The following is a 24,943-nucleotide window of genomic DNA, read 5'->3' as shown; positions in this document are numbered from 1 at the left end:
CTAGTTGTCCTAGCACCACTTGTTGAAAAAGCTATTCTCCCACCGTTGAATGGTCTTGGCATCCTTGTCGAAAATCATTAGAAGGCTTTATTTCCGTGCTCTGAATTCTACCCTGCTGATCTGTGTGTCTATCCTTGTGCCAGTACTACATCATTTTGATTACTGTGGCTTTGTAAGTTTTGAAATCGAGAAGTGTGTGTCCTCTGACTTTGTTTCTTTCATTTGCAGGATTGTTTTGACTATTCTGGGTCCCTTGCAAGTCCATATGAATTTTAGGATCAGCTTTTTCATTTTGTTCAGGATTATAGTGCATCTGTACATAGCTTTGACGAGTATGGCCAGCTTAACAATATTGTCTTCCAGTCTATGAACATGGGATGTCATTCCATTTATTTAGACCATCTTTAGTTTCTGTCAGCAACATTTTTTAGTTTTCCATGTACAAGTCTTACACCTCCTTGGGTCAGTTTATTACTAAGTATTTTATTCTTTTTGATGCTATTATAAATAGAATTGTTTTTAATTTTGTTTTCTGATTCTTCATTGATAGTACATAGAAATATCACTGCTTTTTGTGTATTGATCTTGTACTTTCAGCTTTCCTAAATTCATTTGTTACCTCTAATAGTTATCTTGTGGATGCTTTAGGATTTTCTATATATAAGATCTTGTCATCTGCAAATAGAAATAGTTTTCTTTCTTCCTATGCACTTTGGATGCCTTTTGTTTCCTTGAGTAATTGCGCTGACTAGGACTTCCGGTACAGTGTTGAATAGAAGTGGTGAAAGTGGGCGTCTTTGTCTTCTTCCTGATTTCACAGGGATGGCTTTCAGTTTTTCATCATTTAGTATGCTATTAGGTCTGGGTTTTTCATACATGCTCCTTATCAAGTTGAAGAATTTCCCTACTATTCCTAATTTGTTGAATTCTTTTTTATCGTGAAAGGGAGTTGGAATTTATCAAATCCTCTTTCTATCAAGTGAGGTGAATATGTGGATTTTTGGTTTTTACTCTATTGATATGGTGTAGTACATTAATTGATTATCAGATGTCAAACCAGTCTTGCATTCCTGGGATAAATTCCACTTGGTCATGGTATATAATTATTTTTCGATATCGGTAGATTTAGTTTGCTAGTATTTTGTTGAGGATTTTGCATCTATGCTCATAATAGATATTGGTCTGTAGTTTTCTTTCCTTGTGATGTCTGGTTTTGATATCTGAGTAGCAATGGCCTTCATAGAAGTAGTCTCCCTTTTTTTATTCTGGTGCTTCTTTCTTTTTAATTACGTGCCCTTCTCAGCACATAAAGAAAGTTCCTTTTCCCCCCACTATAGAGTGTTCTGTGTCTGTTCAATTATGTATTTTATTAATTTAACCTATACCTTAGTCATGGATACTAAGTGTTCCTATCTTTTGTTATTTTAAATAATGCTGCAGTGAATAATTTTATATGTAAGTCACTTTGTATAAATCTGAGGCTATCTGTAATGAATTTTTAGAAGTGAAATTTCTGGGTCAACCTTGGGTCTGTGTTTCATAGAAATACCAATTCTAACTTGCTTTTTCTGTGGAGATGAGAAGTGGGAGGTAGAATGCTAGAGGGAAACTTAACACTCATCAAGCTGGTCGTTTTAGAAAGTTTTCTTCAGCTTCTCTTTTGTCACTGGCTCCCTGAGAACCAAAGCATTCATGATTATCCCGTAAAAGTTGGGCTTCACATCTGTTAGCCAAGATCAATGTGCTTGGATGAATGGGAGTTTTGCACACTTGGGAACATAATGGCTGTGAAGACAGCACATTTGTTGGAACTTAGGTCATTAAGAAAACAAATAGATTTGGACTACAGATGCATATGTTGTACATTTTAATATCGTGCTTTCCTTCTGTAGTTATATTTTGAGGTTACGTTTCAGAGTTGTTGCTGTTAAGCATCTCAGTAGTGATGGGGTTGAGTGAAAATTATGTGTGTTTCCAACACTGAAGATTTCGTACAAATCTGTCATATTCCAAACCCAGGACTGATTTGATTCCTGAATAATACGCTACTAATTTTACAATTTCTCTTGTAGTCCGGTGTGAAAAAAGCCAGTGTTAAAATTCTGAAAAATTTTGATGAAGCGATAATTGTGGATGCTGCAAGTCTGGATCCAGAATCTTTATATCAACGGACATACGCAGGGTAAACTTGGCTCATGTCTAGACTTTTTACAAGTGTAGTGAATTTTGCATCTTTTTTATTTTTTAATTTAAAAATTTTAAATTGTTTCTAATCTGTTATTATATGCCCAACGCTTTTACATGTAGTGTGCAGGAGAACGTGGTTAAGAGTGAGGGCTCAGGTGTAACTTTCTGAGGATTTCAGCATGGTTAATTGCTTTTATCGGAAAGTAACAGTGATATTTGGGAGACCAAGAAATCTGGAAAGTACTTTGAAGTTAATAAAAGGTTGTATGACCACATTGTCTTTGGAAAGCACACTTCAGCTGTGTCAGCATTACAGTAATCTTTATTTCTTCTTTTAGGAAATGATGGACAATAGGTCTAAATGACTTAATTCCCAAAGACAATATTTATTCTTTTTTATTATTTTTTTAAATTTTATTTGTTTGTTTATTTATTTATTGAGGAAGATTAGCCCTGAGCTAACATCTGCCACCAATCCTCCTCTTTTTGCTGAGGAAGACTGGCCCTGAGCTAATATCCATGCCCATCTTCTTCTACTTTATACATGGGACGCCTACCACAGCATGGCTGCCAAGCGTTGCCGGTGCCATGTCCACACCGGGATCCGAACAGGCAAACCCCGGGCCGCCAAAGTGGAACGTGCGCACTTAACTGCTGCGCCACCAGGCTGGCCCCAACATATTTATTCTTAAGGAATGGTTGGTTCATTTATTTAAAACTGTATTTAAGAAAGTCTATCAATTGCAATTGCAAGACTAATTCTGTAGTTTTTTTGTGCATAAAATAAATATTTTTAAAAATAATTTGTAAAATGGGTCAGAAAAAGTGAAATAATGACTTTTCTCCATCTTTAAAGATAATTTCCATTGTTTGTTTTGGTTTTATAGTTTAGCATCTTCCTGAAATTTTTCTCAAGGCAAAAAATTTGTATCTGTTTATTAGCAGCCATATATGAAATGGAATTTATTAGGAAGGATATCTCTAAAATAAGATCCACTTTGCCTGAAATGAAATAATATATAGGTATCACAAAATTTATTTTTGTCCTTTTAACTAACTTTTAATTATAGATACATTAAATATAAAAAAAATAAAATTTACAATTATGGTGTGTATTTTTGTTTGCTTATTTTTATGTAATTGATATTACACTCTATTCTGTATCTTGCACTTGCATTTATGGTGAGTTTTGGAGATTTTTCCATGTTAGTCCCTACAGGTATATTCCTCATTTTAACTATATTGTAGTATTCCATATATAATATTAATTATAGCTCATCACTGTGACCAAATATCCCATAGTGTGTTGTGCCACTTTGTGGCCATTTTCTTATTGATGAGTGTTTAAGTTGTTTGCAATTTTTCTCTGTTATACACAGTATAGTGAAAGACTTCCTTTTATATACTTCCGTGTACCAGGAAGCAGATTTTAAATTTTAATAGATCTTACCAATTTACCTTTAAAAGTATCTGTACATTTTACATTCTTACCAGCCAGTAATAAAGATACTAACTTTCCCCACATCTTTGTCAACACTAACTAATATCAAACTTTTAATTTTTTAAAACCAATCTTGGATTATTGCTTATGAGATTCAGTTTCTTTTGGTGTGTTTGTTAGTTGTTCAGGTTTTTCTATGAATAGACTATTCATCTCCTTTTCACATTTTTCTGTTGGGTGTTTTCTTAGTGACTTGTTAGAATTCTGTGTGTTTCTGGATATTAATTATGGGTTAGTAATATCTGATAAAAATACAACTTTTCACTGTGTTCTTTGCCTTTAAACTTTGCTTTGTTTAGTTTTATAATATATGTAATTGTTATATATGGTTAACTCCAGCTTTATAATGCATTTTGATCTTGTTAGGGCAAGTCTTACCTCCTTGGCTGTTCTTGTGCCTTTTCTCTTCTGTATGAATTTTAGAATTGTGAGTTACCTAGTAGCTTGGCACATATCATAAACCTTTTTGGGATTTTGAATGGAACTGCATTTAATTGAAGATTATTTTGATTTCTGTGGGGGATGGTTCTATTTAAAATAAGCCCCACTTTGAATAACATGGGATAGCTATTAATTATGTATGTAGCTTTCTAGATTTAGATGAGCTACTTATAAATTGATTTTTTTCTTCTTAATTTAAAATTGACTGTTAGAAATTACAGTCTTCTCTTTATACTTATAGGAAGATGACATTTGGAAGAGTCAGTGACTTGGGGCAGTTCATCCGAGAATCTGAGCCTGAACCTGATGTAAAGAAATCAAAAGGTTTGTGATGTTTTTATACTCCACATTAAAGCTTTTGCTCATATTAGTCATTGACTATAAATGAGGGATCATTTAAGATTTAAACTGTCTTATGAAATAAGTGCCATATCTTTCACCTTGTGTTTGTAGTCGCAAGTGAGTACAAGGGCTGTGTGTAATCGCATCTCTGTACAGTCTCTCTGAATCAAAAGTTATTGAACTTGCTTTACCATTACAGAAGGCACATCTCTATGAAAAAATACTCGTCACCTTTTTATTTAATTGTGAAATACCCAGTCCAGGTTGGACTTGAGGTTTATCTTGAGACCCTTTATTTTATTAAATTTCATTTAAATAGCTGAGAGTTGTTATGAAATATATATGTGGAAAATATCAATAGACTGAAATTTATATCCTGTGTTTAATCAACAGAAGAGTGCTTGGTCAATTCCAAGAATTAAACATAGAAATACTTTTTGACAGGTGGCTGATTTCAGCTTCCAAACAATTGATCTATACAGGAAGATTTTGGAAACCAATGTAGTTCCATTTAGATGGTATCTAAAAATTTTTCAGTGTGATTAGATTGACAGTATTGTCTTGAGTAAAAGATACTTTTCTAAGCAGAAAATGTTCCATTTTGATAAGTGTATTTAAAACTGAGAGCTATTGTTAATCTTCCTATTGAGTTTGAAGGGACTCTATTCCTATTATGTTTATCTTACTTTTTAATGCCACTATTGTTTGGATAGTGAATTACACCACTTTAAAAATGTTGATGAATGATCTGCTTTTGGGTCAGGTATACATTGACAAAGTAAGCAAAAAATGCAACAATTGTTGAAATAATTTAGACCAAAAACAATCTGTTACCTTTTTGAACTTATTTATCCAAATAGTTAATTTAAAACTGTTTAGCCAGAGGAGTGTGAGGTACACAGTTAGAGAAGTATAAAGACTGAAGGAAGTCTACATAGTTCATTCAGTAAATAATTTTTGAGTGCCTCTGTGCCCTTAAATTTGCTGGGCAGGTTGGAAGGTACAGATCCTGGGCCAGCCCGGTGGCACAGCGGCCCGGGTTTGCCGGTTCGGATCCCGGGTGCGGACATGACACCACTTGGCATGCCATGCTGTGGTAGGTGTCCCACATATAAAGTAGAGGAAGATGGGCATGGATGTGAGCTCAGGGCCAATCTTCCTCAGCAAAAAGAGGAGGATTGGAAGTAGTTATCTCAGGGCTAATTGTCCTCAAAAAACAAAAGAAGATATGGATCCTGCCATTAAGAAACTTACAGTCTAGTAGTCTTTTATTGGGTAAAAGATGAATACTCAGAAGATGTCACTGGTGGCCTTGGAGCAGAGGAAGTGCTAGACAACCTCTGTGGATTTGACTCTACGTTGTCATCAGGTAGCTTCTAACAGGACAATGGGGTCTCCAGTATTAATAGAATCTCTGAGCTGTTCGTTCTTTAGTCTTATTTCTCTGATGGTTCATGAAGAAGTGCTGCTGCTCAGGAGTATAGGTGTTGAATGTTTGCAGTTTCTTTCTGTCTCTTTTATATGAATTAAGATACATTATGAGTAGTTAAAGATACACAAGAGGGTCCGGCCCCGTGGCCGAGTGGTTGAGTTTGGCCGCTCTGCTTCGGTGGCTCAGGGTTTCGCCAGTTCAGATCCTGGGCACAGACATGGCACTGCTCATCAAGCCATGCTGAGGCAGCGTCCCACATGCCACAACTAGAAGGACCCACAACTAAAAATATACAACTGTGTACCAAGAGGCTTTGAGGAGAAAAAAAGGAAAAATAAAATCTTAAAAAAAAAGATACACAAGAAACTTTTTCCCAAACCACTATCTCTGTTCATTCTCTTTATTCAGTCTCTTCATGTTATTCATTTATTCATTCATTCTAAAATATGAGTGCCAGGGCCAGCCCCGTGGCATAGTGGTTAAGTTCACACGCTCTGCTTCAGTGGCCCAGGGTTTCACCAGTTCGAATCCTGGGTGCGGACATGGCACCACTCATCAAGCCATGCTGAGGTGGCATCCCACATGCCACAACTAGAAGGACCCGCAACTAAAAATACACAATTATGTACCAGGGAGCTTTGGGGAGGAAAAGGAAAAATAAAATCTTTAAAATATGAGTGCCTATTTTATGCATCTACTGTTCTAGATACTGGGAGGAAAATAAAATTCCTGCCCTCGTGGAGCTTACATTATAGTGGAGGAGACAGTAAACAGATAGACAAATACATGTGTGTGTTCATATTTATATATAAACATAAATTAGCAGAGTAAGGGTCTGGAAGAGTACTGGGGAGTGCCATTTTATTATTATTATTTTTTTTTTTTGAGGAATATTAGCCCTGAGCTAACATCTGCCGCCAATCCTCCTCTTTTTTACTGAGGAAGACTGACCCTGAGCTCACATCCATGCCCATCTTCCTCTACTTTATATGTGGGACGCCTGCCACAGCATGAATTGCGAAGCAGTGCCATGTCCGCACCTGGGATCTGAACCGGCGAACCCCAGGCTGCCAAAGCAGAACATGCGCACTTAGCCACTGCACCACCAGGCCACCCCCGAGAATGCCATTTTAGAAGTGGTTGTCAGGAAAGGTCTCACTGAAGAAGCTGCATTTTGAGTAGAGACCTGAGCAAAATGGGGGAGTAAGCCCTCGCAGCATCTGGAGGAAGGGCATTTTTGGCAGAGGGAACAAGAATAGAGGTCCTGAAGCTTAAGAACTCAGCATGATCAAGGGACAGCAAGACAAGTCTGGCTGAAGAGGAGCGAGCAAAGGGATGACTGATAGAAGGCGAGTGAGGTTGAGAGGGTTACCACAGACCATGTTAGGAACTTGAAAGTGTTGGGGACACATTGGAAGCTGGAACAGGGAAGTAGCATGATGTGATTACAGGCACACCTCATTTTATTGCACTTTGCCTTATTGTGCTTTGTGGCTATTGGGTTTTTTATAAGATTCTCCCCCACAAAGGGATTACAACTCCCTGAAGGCTTAGATGATAGTTAGCATTTTTTAGCAATGAAGTGGTTTTTTCCTTTCTTTTGAAGATTGGCCCTGATCTAACATCTGTTGTCAATCCTCTTCTTTTTTTTTTTCCTTCTTCTCCCCCAAGCTCCCCAGTACATAGTTATATAAACTAGTTGTAGGTCCTTCTAGTTCTGCTGTGTGGGACACCACCACAGCATGGCTGGATGAGCAGTGTTAGGTCTGCACCCAGGATCCGAACCGCTGAAACCCTGGGCCGCCGAAGTGGAGCAAATGAACTTAACCACTTGGCCACGGGGCTGGCCCTCTAAAGTTTTGGTTTTTTTTAAGATTTTATTTTTCCTTTTTCTCCCCAAAGCCCCCCAGTACACAATTGTATATTTAGTTGTGGGTCCTTCCAGTTGTGGCATGTGGGATGCTGCCTCATCATGGCTTGATGAGCGGTGCCATGTCTGCGCCCAGGATCCGAATTGGGGAAACCCTGGGCCGCCAAAGCGGAGCGCATGAACTTAACGACTCGGCCACAGGGCCGGCCCCTAAAGTATTTTTTAATTAAGGTTATATACATTGTTTTTTAGATGTAATGCTATTGCATACTTAATAGACTACAGTATAGTGTAAAAATAACTTTTGTATGCACTGGGAAACCAAAAAAACTCATGTAGTTCACTTTATTGTGGTGGTCTGGAACTGAACCCACCCTGTCTCCAAGGTGTGCCTGTAATGTTTTAAAGAGATGGCTCTGGCAACTGTCGGGAAAATAGAATGTAGGGGTTTAAGAGGAGAAGCAAGAAATAACCTTTGTGCTAGGTCTAAGTAAGGGATGATGGTGGTGGTTATGGATTAGGTAGTGCAAGAATGGTCAGATTTGGGTTACATTTGAAGGTAGAGGCAACAGGATTATATCTCTAGAAGCCAGCCCGTCCGTCAAGTTACTCGCATTATTAATTTAATTGAGACATGCCTGCGTAAAGAAATGAATAGTAATTTTTGCAGTTTGAGTAAATACATCCATATATCCTGGTGCTTTTTTCAGTTGTCCAGATGGGTCTTTAAGTCAAGTTTTGGGGGTTTTGGTAAGTAAATGATGTGATGTAGGGGCCCGCGGATTCAGTTGACTCGCTCAGAAGGCATTTGACTTCTGTGAGCTGGACGCCGTGCTAGGCGCCAAGGATGCAAACAAGGGGTGTAGGCTCAGTTTCTTTTAATCTAGCTTAGTCCCTTTTTTATGCCCTGACTTGGTAAGCTGGTTATCCTATAAAATGCCCAGCCTTCTGGATTTTCCTGGTTGTATTATTTAGCTTACTATTGTACCTAAAGTCTTGATGATTCAAGTTACACCTTTGGTTAGAATACGTCATAGGTGGTGTTGTATATGGTGTTTTTAAAAGGATATGTATACATTTCCTGAAAGGATACACAAAAAATGTAACATGGATTACTGTAGGGATGAGAAGAGGGAAGTACCTTTTGCTTTTCATTATAACCTTTTCCTCTATTTTTGAATTTTTTTATGCTACATGCTTTACTGCTTGATCATCACTCATTTCTTCCCCTGTGGCTTCTTGTCACCTCTTTGCTGTGCCCTATGCATGTCTCCTGCCTGTCTCTACAACTTTGCCTTGAACTGCTCTTCCCTTCATGGACTAAGCTTTAATTGGACTCTCCTTTATTGTTTTTCTAAGGTCCCTTCTCTTTTAGGGCCCCTATAGTTGCTATTTCCCCTTCCATGAAAATCCTCCATGGCTTTCACTCAGACTGGCTGCTTCTCATCGCAGATGTTCTCTTCGGAGACGACTTCTCAGCCCACACGATCTAAGATCATCCGTACCACTAACATACCACTTCTTTGTATTCACTGTCTAAAACTGTGTTTGTCATTTATTTGCATACTTGTTTATAGTCTGTTTCTCTTTTCTGACTAGAATATTACTTCTCTGAGAGTAGGAATTTTGTCTGTCTTATTTGGCACTATATTTCTTGATTCTAAAATTATGCCTGGCTCATGATAGACACTCATATTTGTTGATTGAATTAATCTAGAAGAATTTCAGTAGAGATTATCTGTGGTAAGATTATAGATCATATTTATTTTATTAAGAAAAAAATCATTTTTTTTAACTTACACAGACACTAAATTTTCTTATCCAAATTACTTCATTCTTCTGAGATACTCCTCGTGCCCTAGTCCCCAAATTTATGGAGACTTCTTAGCATTTTCAAGCTCATACAAATCTTACATGATACATCTGTGGATACTGCCTTCTTATTCTACAAACGAAGACGTTGAGGATCAGGGAAATTGTAACTTGTTAGGGATCACACGGCAGGTTAATAGCAACCCAGGGACTTTGGTTCAGAATACCGTTTTGGCAACAGTTGTTTGCAGTTCAGCTCCGCTTCTTCCTGCCCTGCTGAGGGCAGCTGCAAAGAATGTCTGTTATTTAGCAGCCTGTAGTTTGAATTTGGTTTTGAAACCCTGGTAAAAGAGCACAGAGGAAAGCGTTGAGTTTTGAGAAGAGTGTATCTCAGAGCTTCTGAGAGTATGAGAACTTTGCTTTGAGGGCAAACAAAGTGATTTTAAAAGTTACATTCCAATCATTTAGGAGAAAGTGTAACAAGAAGGAATTGTAAAGGATGTTGTAAGCATGTGGTCCCTGTAGTGGCTGTCCTTGGTGCCTGGATGCAGTGGTGGGAGATGAAGCTGTACTTACATTATGAAAGCCCTTGCATGTCATTTTGAGAAGCCTGGATTCTTATCCTATAGTCATCAAGGATTTCTAAGCAGAGTACCAACGAGATGCATTTTTTTCTGGCAGTAGTATGGGAAAGAATTGGAGTTGAGGAGAGACTGGTATCAGAGAAACCAGTCAGATAGTAGGATTAACTACTAATGTAGATAGAAGAAAAAGGATTTGAAGGTAGGTGGTGGTAGCAGGAATTAGAAAGAAGGTCAGATTTATAAGACATAGAAGGGGGAATTCAAGAGATTGTATCCAAGGTGGAATTTGGTGATGGATTTCGTATGGAACATAAATGAGGAAGGTAGATTGAGTTTTTTAACATGGGTTTTCTGGATGAAAAATTATGATGTTAATTTTCAACAAAAGATTAAGTTAATTTCTGAGATAGAGAATACAAGAAAAATACTAAGTTGAATACAAGAAGGTTAATGCTAAGTTAAATGCTAAGTTGGAGACAGATGAGCTCAAATTGGAGCATAAATTTGAGACACCTTAGGATAATATATAAGTATAGATTTAACACCCAAGGACAAGTTTTTGAGTTATTTGCATTTTGAAGGAAGTTAAAGCCACAGGCAAGGATGAGATGCCCCAAACAGAATGTGTTGAAGGAGAAAATAAGGCTGAGAATGAGATCTTGGAGATGTTCCATGTTAAAGGAGGAGGGAATGCACAGAGAGGAGTCAAAGATGTGGGTATTAAAAAAAAAAAAGGAGAAAGTATTAGCAGTTAGGAGACTGTCAACAGTGTGACTGTGCAGGTGAGCCTGAAGAGAGAGCAGTGCATTGGGTAATTTGATAACCATTTGAGACTAGGCAGAACATGTAATTTTGTGGCCCTGTTGACTCTGCTTGGCCATTAAATGTAACTAGACCAGTATTCAAACTTTTAGCTAATAACAGAAATTATTAAGGGAAAAGGATCCAGGCTTTGTATTTTTCATGAATGCTCTGTATAGTTCTGTCCCAGTCATTGAATCAAGCAGGACCTTGCCAAAGAAATAACCTACCAACCACTTGGTTTAAGACAAAGTTAGGGTGTGAACCTATTTGTATTAATGAAAGGATAAGCTGTGTATTTCATTCATGGAAATAGAGGCTAACCTCTGTCCTTGGTGGTTCCTCAGCATCTGAGTACAGATGTAGATAGACTTGTGTGCCTCCTAGGAAGTTGAGGTATACTATGGCTTGGACAGAGCGTGGCTACTTAAAACTCTGCTCTTACCCAGATAATTGATAGAAACCAGAGACCCAACATGTAACAGCATGTCTGTACTGGAAGCCCTTTTGTGTGGAAGCTGCTCCGGAAGGTTTGCATATGTAACAAGCAGATTGATATCTCCTAATGTATTGCTAGATTCTTACTCAAGATCAAATCCTGGTCATGGTTTTGTTTTGCTCTCTTAATGTTTGCTGCAGAGCTAATACTAGATGATAGTTTCTCTCATCAACTGAGGAGAGTAGAAGAAAAATCCAGAACTCTGAAACAGCTTTTCAAAAGTTTTTTGAACCATGATATTTGCAAGTTAAATCCTGTGTTTTGGAGATAATATCATCAGTTTCTGTTAATGGTAATATTCCTTAATGTTTTGAGTGAGATTCTACAAAAAAAAGAATATCCATGTGTGGAAGTAGCTTCTAAATAAGAGCATTTTTAATATAAAATTATGGATGGAATCTACATTCAATTTTGGCTTTGTTTGTCACTAGGATCCATGTTCTCACAAGCTATGAAGAAATGGGTGCAAGGAAATACTGATGAGGTGAGTTCTACTTTTAGTAAAGAGATCCCTGTTTAGAATGGAATCTTGTCTAAGTAAGGTTTCAAGTTTTCTCTTTCTTTACTTCCCACCTTTAAGCAGCATGGCACATCGTTGCTCCTTTATCCAGGGTATAACAAGAAAGGGTGGGCTGTTTTTAGCATCTAACAGTTGCCTGGTGAAGGCAGTGGAGGTATCTTCAGTCCAAAGACTCTGGCCACTGAAAAATAGCCATGCATTCAAGTTTCCATCAACCAGCAGCCATCGGTACTCATTTTAGAAACAAAAGCTCAAATGTTTCTTTCCTCACTGTCAGTTTTCCTTTCAGAAGTAGAGCCTTGCTTTTTGAATAGTTAAGAGATGGGAACGGACAAAGAAAAATGTTTTATTTTGACCATCTAACGTGCAGATACTCATGATGTTGGGTACCCAGTAGCTGACTCTGGAAGACAGTGAATAGCATGTTAATAGACCACAGCCAGAGGGTAGCCCAAGTCATTTCTTACCCAAATAAGTAGAACTGATGTGCATATACAGTTGTGTTTAGAGCACTGATAATATATGTCTTGATTCTTCTAGTGAATAACTGTCATCAACAGTTTGAATTACTTCTTTTAGGCCCAAGAAGAGCTAGCTTGGAAGATTGCTAAGATGATAGTCAGTGATGTTATGCAGCAGGCACAATATGATCAACCATTAGAGAAGTCTACAAAGGTAAGGGTGACTTTTGTTCTGATCTAGCTTGTGTAAAATGGAAAAGAATTCTATGCCAGATATTCAAAAATAAAAACATAAGGGAGCTTCTGCTTCTGTCTTTGAGGCATTAACTGCTATAGGAGTTGCCTTCTCATCATAAACAACTAGAAAACTGACAAACTAAATGAAACAACTATTTCTAGATATCAAACAACAGGCAATAGAGGATTGTACTCTGAATGAAGGGTAGCGTTGAGGTGATCCCTAGCTCACTGTCCACGAGCAGTTTCCAAAGTGCAAAGAGGGGAAAACCTAACAGAATCCATAAGTCTTGCAGAACTGAGAAGTCAGAAATCGAAGTTTAGAGAACCGAAGGTCGCTGGAAGTCATAGAACAGGGTACCAAAAAAGACAGAGATGGGCGGAAAGGGAACTTCAGAGATATTTAGAGGGGTCCCTTCAAGTCTTTGGCTGAATACTGATCTGTACATCTTTTGGGTGAAAATGCCCGTGGCCAAGCAAGAATCTACCAGAAATTAGTAGTCTGAACAATTCCTGGAACATGGGGCTGGGAATAGTTTATGTTCCTACTGATCAGTCTGGACAGGTCTTGTAATACACAAAGCATTGGGTAGTGTCTTCAGAAACGTTTTTCCTTACTACTGGAGCTAAATTAGTCCTAGAGTAAAGCACCTTAACTAAACTTAAAATAACTTTTTAAAGGATCAGACTGCCTTGTAAGTGACAACTGCATGCCAGAACAAAGGCCAACCCTCTTTAAAGATTGGCGCCCGAGCTAACAACTGTTTCCAATCTTTTTTTTTTTTTTTTAATTCTTCTTTTCCCCAAAGCCCCCCAGTACATAGTTGTATATTCTACTTGTGATGTGCCTCTGGTTGTGCTCTGTGGGACACCACCTCAGCATGGCCTGATTAGCAGTGCCGTGTCCACACCTGGGATTCAAACCAGCGAAACCCTGGACTGCTGAAGAGGAACACACGAACTTAACCACTCGGCCACAGGGCCAGCCCCCAATGGCCAACCCTCTTTAAAGGAACACAACAAAATTCAGCACTCAACAGTGCAAAAATAGTGTCTGACAGACTATCAAAAATTACCAGGAGCTGACCCCATGGCCGAGTGATTAAGTTCCCATGCTCTGCTTCGGTGGCCTAGGGTTTGTCAGTTTGGATCCTAGGCAGGGACCTACACACTGTTCATCAAGCCATGCTGTGGTGGCGTCCACATAGAAGAGCTAGAGTGACTTACAACTAGGATACACAACTACGTACTGGGGCTAGATCTTTGAAAAGACCAGTTAAATTGGTAAACCTCTAGCGAGACTAATGAAGGGGAAAAAAAAGATTAGATGTAAATTACCAATTAACAGGATTAAATAAGGGAACATCATTACAGATCCTACAGTTATTAAAATGATAATAGAGGAATATTATGAACAACTTTTTGCTAATAAATTCAGTAGCTTGGATGAAATGGAGAAATTCCTTGAAAGACATAAATTACCAGAGTTCACTCAAGAAGAAGTAGATGACCTGAATAGTACTGTATCGGTTAAAGGAAATGAATTTGAAGAGTTAATATCCAAAATATGTAAGGAACTCCTACAACTCAATAGCAATAAAACAAATATTCCTATTAAAAAATGGACAAAGGACCTGAATAGACATTTTTCCGAAGAAGACATACAGATGGCCACCAGGTACATGAAAAGGTGCTCAATATCACTGATCATATCCTATGATCCTATTATATCCTATCCCTGGTCATCAGCGAAGTGCATATCATAACCACAGTCAGATATCACCTCACACCTGTTAGGATGGCTGTTATCCAAAGGACATGAGATAGCAAGTGTTGGCGAGGATGTAGAAAATGGGAACTCTTGTTTACTGTTAGTGGGAATATACATTGGTACATTTACTATGGAAAATAGTATAGAGATTCCTCAAAGAATGAAAAATATAACTACCATGTAATCCACCAATCCCACTTCTGGGTATATATTCAAAGGAAATGAAATCACTACCTCAAAGAGATATCTGCATCCACATGTTCATTGTAGTATTATTAGTATTATTCACTATAGCCAAGACATGGAAATAATCAACAGATGAATGGATCAAAAAAATGTGTATGTATATACAATGGTATATTATTCAGCCATAAAAGAAATGAAATCCTATCATTTGTGACAACCGTGGATGGACCTTGAGGGCATTATGCTAAGTAAAGTAAGTCAGACAGAGAAAGACAAATACTGTACAATTTCACTTACATGTGCATCCTAAAAAAGTTGAACTCAGGGGCTGGCCCAGTAGTGTAGTGGTTTAGTTTGTGTGCTTTGCTTTGGTGGCCCAGGGTTCACAGGTTCGGATCCCAGGTGCAGACCTTCACCGCTCATCAAGCCATGCTGTGGTGGTGACCCACATACAAAGTAGAGGAAGATTGGCAAGGATATTAGCCCAGGGCCAATCTTCCTCACCAAAAAAAAAAAAAATTGAACTCATAGAAACAGAATAGCGCTGGGGGTTGGGGAAAGTGGAGAGATGCTGGCCAAAGAATACAGACTTCCAGTTATTAAGATGAATTAGTTCTGGGGATCTAATGTACAGCATGGTGACTATAGTTAACAATACTGTATTATATACTTGAAAGTTGCTAACAGAGTAGATCTTAAATATTCTCATTATAGTCATGTGCCACATAACAGCATTTTAGTCAACAATGGCTGTACCACCTAGGTTTGTATAAGTGTGCTTTATGATGTTTGCACAATGACAAAATCGCCTAATGACACATTTCTCAGAATGTATCCCCATCATTAAGTGATGCATCACTATATTAAACAAAAGATAATTATGTGAGGTGGTAGCTGTATTAACTAACCTTATTGTACTAATCATTTCACAATATATGTGTGTATCACGTTGTGCATCTTAAACTTACACAGTGTTGTGTCAATTATATCAATAAAATTGAGGGGAGAGGGATTGAATTTGTAGTTAAAAACCTTGGGGCTGTCTCCGTGGCCGAGTGGTTAAGTTTGCAGACTCCGCTGCAGGTGGCCCAGTGTTTTGATGGTTCGAATCCTGGGTGCGGACGTGGCACTGCTCATCAAACCACACCGAGGCAGCATCCTACATGCCACAACTAGAAGGACCCACAATGAAGAATGTACAGTTTTGTACCGGGGGGCTTTGGGGAGAAAAAGGAAAAAAATAAATAGATAAAATCTTTAAAAAAAAAAAAAAAAAAACCTGTGCACAAAGAGAACTCCAGGCCCAGATGGAATTTAAAGAAGAAATAATACCAATTCTAGACACAGTTCCAGAAAATTGAAGAGGAGATAATATTTCCTAACACATTCTGTGAGGCTGACATTACCTTAACACCAAACACCAGACAAAGGCATTGCAAGAAAAGAAAACTGCAGACTAGTATTCATCATGAACATACATGCAAAATCCTTAACAAAATATAAGGAAACTGATCAGCAATATATAAAAAAAGATAATACATCATGACAAGTGGGGGTTATCCCAAAAAGGCAGAGTTGCTTGAATATTTGAAAATCAATTACTGTAATTCACGATGAAAACAAAAACAAAAGCATATGATTCAGGAAAAGAATTTGACAAAACTCAACAATCATTAATGGCAAAACTCTCAGGAAACTAGAAACAGAAGGGAACTCCGTAAATCTGCTAAAACTGACAGCTAGAATTATGTTTAATGGGGAAAGACTGAATGTTTCCTCCTAAGTAGGAAGAAGGCAAGGATATCTGCTCTAAAGCACTTACCCTGGAGGTCCTAGCCAGCGCAAAAAGGCAAGGGGAAAAGGCATATAGATTGTAGAGGACGGAGTAGGACCAGTTTTTTTTGCAGAAGACATAATCATTTATGTAGACATATATGATAGTGATTAGCCATGCATGAGTGTTACAGAGCATTTCCACCATCACTGAAAGTTCTGTTGGACAGCAGTATCCCAAAAAAAACTATTAGAACTACTAAGTTTAGCAATGTTGCAGGATATAAGATTAGTATACAAAAATGAATTGTATTTCTATATACTAGCAATTAACAATTGGAGGTTGAAATTTAAAAAACTACAATCTACAATAGCATCCAAAAACATAAAATTCTTGGGAATATATTTAACAAAATATGTGCAAGATTTGTATAATATAAACTGCAAAACAACTAAGTGCAATTAAAGATTTAAATCAAAACAGAAATATGTTTGTGAATCAAAAGATTCAGTGTTGTTAAGGTGTCATTTCTCTCCAAGATGATGATTGGGGTGTGATTGACATATAACGTTATATTAGTTTCAGATGTACAACATAATGATTCAAGATTTGTATACATTGTGAAATGATCACCACAATAAGTCTAGTCAGTGTCATCACCATGCGTGTTACAAAGTGTTTTTTTCCTTGTGATGAGAACTTTTAAGATCTACTCTCTTATCAACTTTTAAGTATGCAATACAGTATTGTTAACTATAGTCACCATGCTGTACATTACCAGAGCTTGGTTTAATTTTGAACTTTTTGCAGGGCTGAGTCATACCAAAGCTCTGTTCACTTCTGCAGACTCTATCTTTTCTATGTAAGAGTGATAATTTTTGTCTATATTTATCTTCACTGGTTCATTCAAACCTAAAATAGTAAAGAGCGAGATAAAGGTGCGTAAAGAAGTACGAGGTAGTTATTTTTGTGATTCCCCATTATCATGTCGATGATCAAATGTTTGATAATACGAAAGTGTTCTTTGGAAAGCAGATGTTTAAAATTAAGGCTTTTCATTTGAGTTCTGTGTTCAGATTTTATTACCATGTGATTTTCATTTTTAGGATATACAGGTATATTTTTACATATTTTGTTTTCTAAGCTTGCTAGGCCTTCTCTTTGGCTGGCCAGGACGTCTGTCCTTCCTGCCTGTTAGCCATCAGCGGTGTATTGGTATGGAAAAAGCCTAGGCTAGCAGAACCAGTTCAGTCCATTTTTAGTCAATACGTGTGACCTTTGGCAAGTCAATTTCCTTCTCTGGTCTCTTATTTCCTCATCAGTAGCTCAGAGAAATTGGACAAGAAAATCTCATAAGCTCTCCTTCTAATCCTCATTCCATGATTGTATGAATGTGAGAAGTCTTACATCCATGAAGGACTACCCAGCCTCCTTAGCTCATGTTGATAGCTCTCTGCTTTGAATCTCCTGCTCTCCATTTGTCTGTAATGTACTTGGGCATTTAATGTAAACTGCCTCACAGCAGTACTGAATTGTTTCATGTGTGTGCCTCCCATCTCACAAATAGCAAGGGCCATGTCTTCTGTGATGTTTCTTTCCTCCCCAGGGCTATAAGTAAAGGGAGACTCAGCCTCAAGAGCTTGGTCTTAGGAGGCAAGAAGATCAAAGGTTTTTCTTTCTAAAGGCATTGGAGTATTCCATATTATGGCTCTGACTTCATTTAATGAATCCCCTATGGATGGTCATTTAGCTTGTTTTGGGTTTTTCTCTGTTGCAAACAATTCTTTAAGGAATGTCTGTGTATCTAAGTCTTTGCCCTCTCTTGTGAGTATGCTGTTGGGTTAGTAATTCTGTAGAAGCAGAATTACTCTGTCAAAAAGTAGATATTTTGTTCTAATATCTATTGCCAAAACAGAAAGATAAAAGCAAATCTGGAGGGCCAGTCCCGTGGCTGAGTGGTTAAATTCATGGACTCCACTTCGGTGGCCCAGGGTTTCACTGGTTCAGATCCTGGGCTCAGACATAGCACCGCTCATCAGACCATGCTGAGGCAGCAGCTCACATAACACAACCAGAGACCCTCACAACTAGAATATACAACTATGTACTGGGGGGCTTTGGGGAGAAGAAGAGGAAGAAGAAAAAAGAAGATTGGCATCAGATGTTAGCTCAGGTGCCAATCTTTAAAAAAAAAAAAAAAAATCTGGGTGCCAGTCCTTGTTATGTAACCTTAGGGCGAGTTCCTCGGCCTCTTTAATAAGCTTTTGTTCACTCATGTGTAAATAAATTACAGTATTTTCTCTCACATGATTGTAGTCAGATCCTGGCTGTCATAAGTGCTGGTATACAGTAAACACTAAGTGTTGGTTCCCTTCTTCCTTAATCTGTAATGATAGGTCACTGATTATAGAAATGTACCTTACCTTTTTCTTTTTCTTTTTTTCAGCTCTGACTCGAGACCTGAGATAAAGGAAATCTGCTTTTGAAAAATAAGAGAACTTATTTCCTTTGGTTGGATTCTTCAACACAGCCAATGAAAACAAAGCACTGTATTTCTTTTCACTGATATATCACTGTTGTTCCCAGGAAAGAACGTCAGACAATCCTAGACTTCCACCATAGGCAGAGTGACATGTAGACATTTGCTGTACATGATGTTCACACAGTGAAAGTCACAAAGAGACAAGGTGGTATTGTTTACATTACTAGAAATTAATAGTTTTCCAATGGCAATAACCCATTTATGAAAGAGTTTTAGTCCACTGGAATAGACAGGGACCACATACTGTGGGAGGCAGATAAGCATAGAGCTGATATTTGATGCATGTTCTGTAACGGTAACCCATCTCTAACAGCATCGTAAAGCAGGTGCCAGAGGTGCTTTGCTTTGGCCTCCTAAAACAAACAGGTGTGTCAGCCCCTCGAGAGCCAGGCAGCTCAGAGCGGCCGTTCGGTGCTGGAACGGGTGAAGGCTCCTCGTGCAGTCTTCCTTCACAGGGGCATTAATTTAGAAGGAAGCTGACAGGTCACAGGTCAAGTCTTGGTGACATTGTCCTTCCCTTTGATGACAGTATATAATTTTCACATTTTAATTGCTCCTGAGATGCAGTATACTTAAACCAGTCTCTCCCCTGCTAAGAAAAGGGTGAATCTCCTTTACTTTGAGCATTAGGACTTGCTTCTCTGGAATTCTGTGCTCCAAATTAGCTTTCCCTTCAGAACACATGTAGAAAGGAATAAATAATAACGATCACTCCAGTTTTCTCCCTGTGAACTTGAACAAAGTGTTTATTCTCAGATTGTACGATTTTTTTTAAGAAGGTGGGCGGGCAGGAGTTGGGGAGAAGAAAAGCACTCGACTTTGACTGCTTCCCCTTTCTTTGCTGTGAGCTGGGAAGTGTGCAGTTGGCCCTTTTTTTTTTTTTTCTGTCTTTAGGATAGTAAGAGACTCCCTCACTGCACACACTCAGTTGGCTTCTGGGTCTGGACTGCGCTGCCCAGCAGGGCTGCCCGTTGGTGAGCACACTCCACTGGCCAGGTGGTGCCAATGCTTCCTCACCACACGTGACTATTTGAGGGGAAAGCACACACTTTAAGGTGTTACTGCTTTTGCTCAGACTTTGCAAAAAAAAAAAATATATATATATATATACAAATATATAATTATTAATCACTTCTGTCCTTGAGAAAGTCTTGAATGAATAGAGAATTTATTCCATTGCAATATTTGATTGTGTAGAGGCGCGCTGTTTCATCAACAGAAGAAGCAAAAAGGCTGTGTATAAGTTTTTGGTACTATGTACCACCTCTGTTATTCTTCTAAAGCGAAGTATTCATGTACTTAAACCATATTCTATTTAATTGTGTTTGATTTTAAAATATATATATATATGAATTATATTTAAAATTGTGTCAACTTTCTGCTTTCAGGGCATTTATGGCTCTTCTACTGAAATGTGTTGATTCTTCCAAAATTTCCATTTGCTTTACAAAGACCCAGAACATGAGCCACTTCTGGACTTAGCCTTGTGTTTGGAGTGTATGGCACAGACCTGAGGTTTTATTAGGTGTTTATGCTGTGATTAACATTTTGTTCTTTTAACAAAATATTTCCATCCATTTCACGTTGCTTCAATCTTTAAATAACAGAAAAGCAATATAAAGGTTGTAGAATAAAATGTGGTTTTTGGTGACTCTTGCTGCCTCTGCATGTTTTGGAGTAACAATTTCTGTAAGACTCTTAAGCATTTAAATTAGTGCTTTCAGTTAAGATAATATCTAGTCATTTCTTTGTATAGATTTTGTGCTTCTGAGTTAGAGATATCAGTAGTTGTAAGGATCTTTTAAAAAGAAGCATAGCAAGTTTGAGGCTTGGTTACTTTTTTCTGCCCCACCTGCTATGGGACACAGAAGCAGAGTATGGCCTGAAATTATTAGCTAGATTTAATATTTGGTCTGAAGTAGATCCTTATACTTATTTTAAAATTGGAATCGGATTCATCTGACATTGAGCACCCACTGTGTTCCACGCACTGTGCCAGTGTTGCCCACAAAACGTGATTCCCTGGCAGGGTTTTTGTAGGTTCAAGGAATCAATTGAACATCCATCTTTATCTTGTTGTTGGTATCAGTGTAGATTGTTAAAAAAGAAAAGATGTTAGTGAGAAAGTGGTGCCTTTTGTGATTTGGTGTGTCTTCATCACTTTTGTAAGATTCAATGAAAGTAAAAAGGAAAGAGTCAGTTAAGTCCAGTGAGGAGCAATAAAACAGAGCAACTCTGTAACTTTTTCTACTTGAGTTTCATTATTCAGTAGAACTTTATGAAATGTAAATAATTTCTATTTCTGGAGCTTTGACTAGCTCAATAGGAATTTGGAGGGGAAGGTCACTCTGAATTTTAGAAATTGACAAACTTCTTTGTTGGTTTATTTAGGTACTGATAGTTAAGCACCTGCTGAAGCAGTTGACCTCTCTCTAATGACACTGTTTGGGGTACCCATCTGACTCACACTGACCCCCTCCCTCACTCCTTCATGAGTGGGGACCATGTTTGCACACAATCACCTTTGCCCTCTCCCACTCCCCTCCCCTGCATGCTACTTGATTGGACCAGGATTGAACTCCTGATCCAAACAGGCCCAGGAATATTCTTTATCCTAAGAGTTTTGCAGGGGAAAGGAGAGAGATCATTCACCATCTGAGAAGATAACTTGTGTGGGGCACTTAGAAAGTCAAGACCTGTGAGCCAGCATTGCATGGTCAAGCAGAGAGGTTTAGAAGCAGAAATACAGACATGAGAGCAAGTGGATGCAGGAGAGCAGCTGCCTTGGTAGCCTTGAGGACTTGGCTGGTTTCTGGATCTAGTCTTATTTCCTTGTCGTGGACTCCATTAATTCCTCAGGTATCCTTAGAATACATTTTTGCTTTTTAAAAAATCAGTCTGAAGTGAGTTTTTATTATATACAACCAAAAGGACCTTAACTAAAATACTACCAGACTGCTCTAATTACTAAAGATCATGTGTACTCAGCATGTTTGCAAAGTACCACTGAATTCTGGAGAATTTTTCTTTAATAAACCTTCCTTGGTCATTTTATGTATTCTCTCAAAATGGAATCCTAAACTAATGAAACTAAAAGACACTCCTTCATTTTTACAAGGAGGAGTTAACTCAGGCCAGGGAAAAAGGTAGGTCCTTGGCCTGTTGTGGGATGGTCACCATTAGAACTCAGGCCTTCTGGACAAGGGCCTTTTCATGCTTCCCAGCCTCATTCCAAAGGATAAATACCATCCCCACCTTCAGCAACTATAATAAAACCCAGAAATAGGCATAGAGGGCATTTCTATTAGTGAGTAACTGATACAGGCTTCAAATGATGGAGGGCAATAATAATTAGAAAATTTGTAAATGCTGACCACGTCTATGGACTAGGCAAGGTGTCTGGCCTTTGGGTGGAGCCGTAAGTGGTTGTAAGTCTCAGCAAAACCTTTCAAGATTACAACTTAGGAGCCCCGCACTTACAGTTACTCTATGAGGCCCTTTACAGATGAGCACTGTGGGCCCTTAGGAGGCCTCTCTGCTTGGGCAGGATAGGGAATGGCTCAGAGTTGGAAGTATGGTCCTATATGGATTTTGGACAGGTGGAAATGGCCATGAAGGGTGTTGGAGGGACCAGTGTAAGCAAAGGCCAGGAGGGCATTCATGTTCCAGGAGGGAAAAGCCCATCTGCCTGCCTGTCACACAGGGTGGCGAATATTTCCGCCTCAGCAATATACGCAAACAAATATTTCCTCAGTCTGTTCCTTTCAAATACCTGCTCTGGCACAGCCAGGGTGTCACGACTCACCTGGAAAAATTAAGCCCCTTGCCTAAGGGTGGTAATGCCTCCCTGCCCCACCAGGCACCAGCAGGGCCCCCTGGGGCCGGTCTGTGGTGGGTGGTCAAGGTGCCTAGGACAAGTGGGCTCAAGTTCAGCTCAAAGGGGGCTGCGATTTGCCAAGGAGCAAATGAGAGAAGAGGGTTGTGGCGGCTGTGGCGTTTCCCCCAACTTGAGATGTCCGAGTCCCCTAATCTTGACTGTGCCTTCAGGCTCACCCCTAAATGATCCCAAACTGGCCTCTGCCTACATCACAGTAAGAACCCCACAGCCATACCCCTCATGAAAAAGGCTCTAGCTGAAAAGCGCCTTGGGCCTCCAAACTAAAAGTAGCTCTAAGTGGTGGGCCCCCGCTTTACCTGCTGACCACAATCAAGCGGGCTCCACGCGGACCTTAGGTTTCCTCATCTTGGCAAAGAGCAACCTTTGTTCCTTCTAGTGTCAGAACTACTGGTTTAGCAAATGTTCACCCATTCAGCAGTATTTTAATGCCGACTAAGTGCCAAGACACTGTTTACAGTGCAGCGATGCAGGAAGGAGCAGAACAAGCTTTGGGGCCCCCTGGAGCTTCCATTCCACTGAGGAGGAGATGTAACTCGGAAGTCCCACTGAGAAGGTGTGCTGGTATTTTTGATTCAAGGTAGCCTGTCGAGCCTGTGCTTTCACACCTTTTCCTTCCAGGATCCTCCTGGCAGTACTAGCCTTTGCTGACCCAGGGGGACCCACAGGAAGAGAGGGGCCTGAGGAGGGGTTGCCCTTCCGGGACCTCACCCTCGCCCTTCCTTCCTTTCCACAGCCCCTTGAGGACTGGTTGCTGTGCCGTCCCATTTACTCACTGTGAGACTAGACACTTATTCAGGTGCTGAGCACCTGGTTGACAGCAAGGGATGGGCACGTTGATGTTGGAGGCCATCAAGGCAAGTCTCTGAATAGGATGGGCTTAGAAGAGGCCACAAGGTCAGTCTCAGCCCCATGGAGCTCTCTGCAGAGCTTTGGGAAATGTGAATGCTTAGAAACTAGAAACAAGAAGACTAGCGTAGGGTTATTATACGCGTGTGGTATAAAATCCCAACCTTGGGGGCTGGCCTGGTCGCGTAGTGGTTAAGTTGCTGCACTCCGCTTCGGCAGCCCAGGGTTCACTGGGCAGATTCAGATCCTGGGCGCAGACCTAGACACAGCTCATCAAGCCATGCTGTTGCGCTATCCCACATGCAATTTAGGGGAAGATTGGCACAGATGTTAGCTTGGCGACAATCTTCCTCAAGCAAAGAGAGGAGGATTGGCAACAGATGTTAGCTTAGGGCTAATCTTCCTCACCAAAAAAAAAATCCCAACCTTGGAAAAAGCTAGCTAGTTATTGAGCCGATTCCATGAGGCGATTAGCTCTTTCTAAGTTCTACTTTAATGATGATAATAATAATCAGCATAATTGAGTACTTACTGTGTGCCAGGCACTATCTCATTTCATCTGTATGACAATCTTAGAAGGTAAGTACTTACTTTTCCCTCATTATAAATGAGGAGACTAAGGCTTCAGAGGTAAAGGAATTTCTCTAGGGTCTCACAGCCGGGAGCTGTGTCCAGGCAGCGAGACTGCCCTCTTCCCTACTACTCTGCGGTACTGCAAATCGTCCCTGGCTCTTTTCTCATTTTGCTGTTTATTGGTACTCACTAAAGACTAGTATAGCTGATGTCGAAGGTGTAAGAAGAATTTAGGGGATTGTGGCTTTAAAATTGAAAACATTCCATCCATTACCTTAAAGCAGTAGTTCTGAAACTTTCACATGCATCGAGATCCCCCAGAGAACCTGTTACGATGATTGCTGGGTCTAACCCCTAGAGTTTCTGATTTAGTAGGTCTGGGATGGGGCCTGAATTTGTATTTTTGACAAATTCCCAGAGGCTGCGGCTGCTCCAGAGACCACGCTTTTGAGAATCACTGCTGTAAAATCTTTCCTGTAAATTGGGAAATGAGTATTTTCATTCCCTTTTATTGGAAATGCCCATGTTACACAGAAATGTAATTTGAGACCTATTACTCATGGTTCAGTCAAACAAGCCATAAATCCTATTGTCTTAGTATTCAGATGTTTATCAAAGCCAAGAACGCCCAAACACCACCCCACTGTCTCAGCCACTGGGCAGGGC

The 24,943-nt window shown here is 39.3% G+C and overlaps 1 protein-coding gene across 1 annotated transcript in view; it reads left to right on the top strand.

Moving 5' to 3' along the window:
* The window catches only part of AKAP10 (A-kinase anchoring protein 10), a 69,447-nt gene extending 48,836 nt beyond the window's left edge, over positions 1–20,611 (top strand). The window contains exons 11-15 of the mRNA XM_046676410.1: positions 2,073–2,182; positions 4,371–4,453; positions 11,901–11,953; positions 12,569–12,664; positions 18,865–20,611. Coding sequence (XP_046532366.1) covers positions 2,073–2,182; positions 4,371–4,453; positions 11,901–11,953; positions 12,569–12,664; positions 18,865–18,870 — 348 coding nt within the window. The 3' untranslated portion in view covers positions 18,871–20,611. The remainder of the gene's footprint in view (positions 1–2,072; positions 2,183–4,370; positions 4,454–11,900; positions 11,954–12,568; positions 12,665–18,864) is intronic.
* The last annotated feature ends 4,332 nt before the right edge of the window (positions 20,612–24,943 follow it).

Source organism: Equus quagga, chromosome 11 (genome assembly GCF_021613505.1).
Source record: "Equus quagga isolate Etosha38 chromosome 11, UCLA_HA_Equagga_1.0, whole genome shotgun sequence".
Taxonomy (NCBI): domain Eukaryota; kingdom Metazoa; phylum Chordata; class Mammalia; order Perissodactyla; family Equidae; genus Equus; species Equus quagga.
This window is presented reverse-complemented; position numbering and strand designations above follow the sequence as displayed.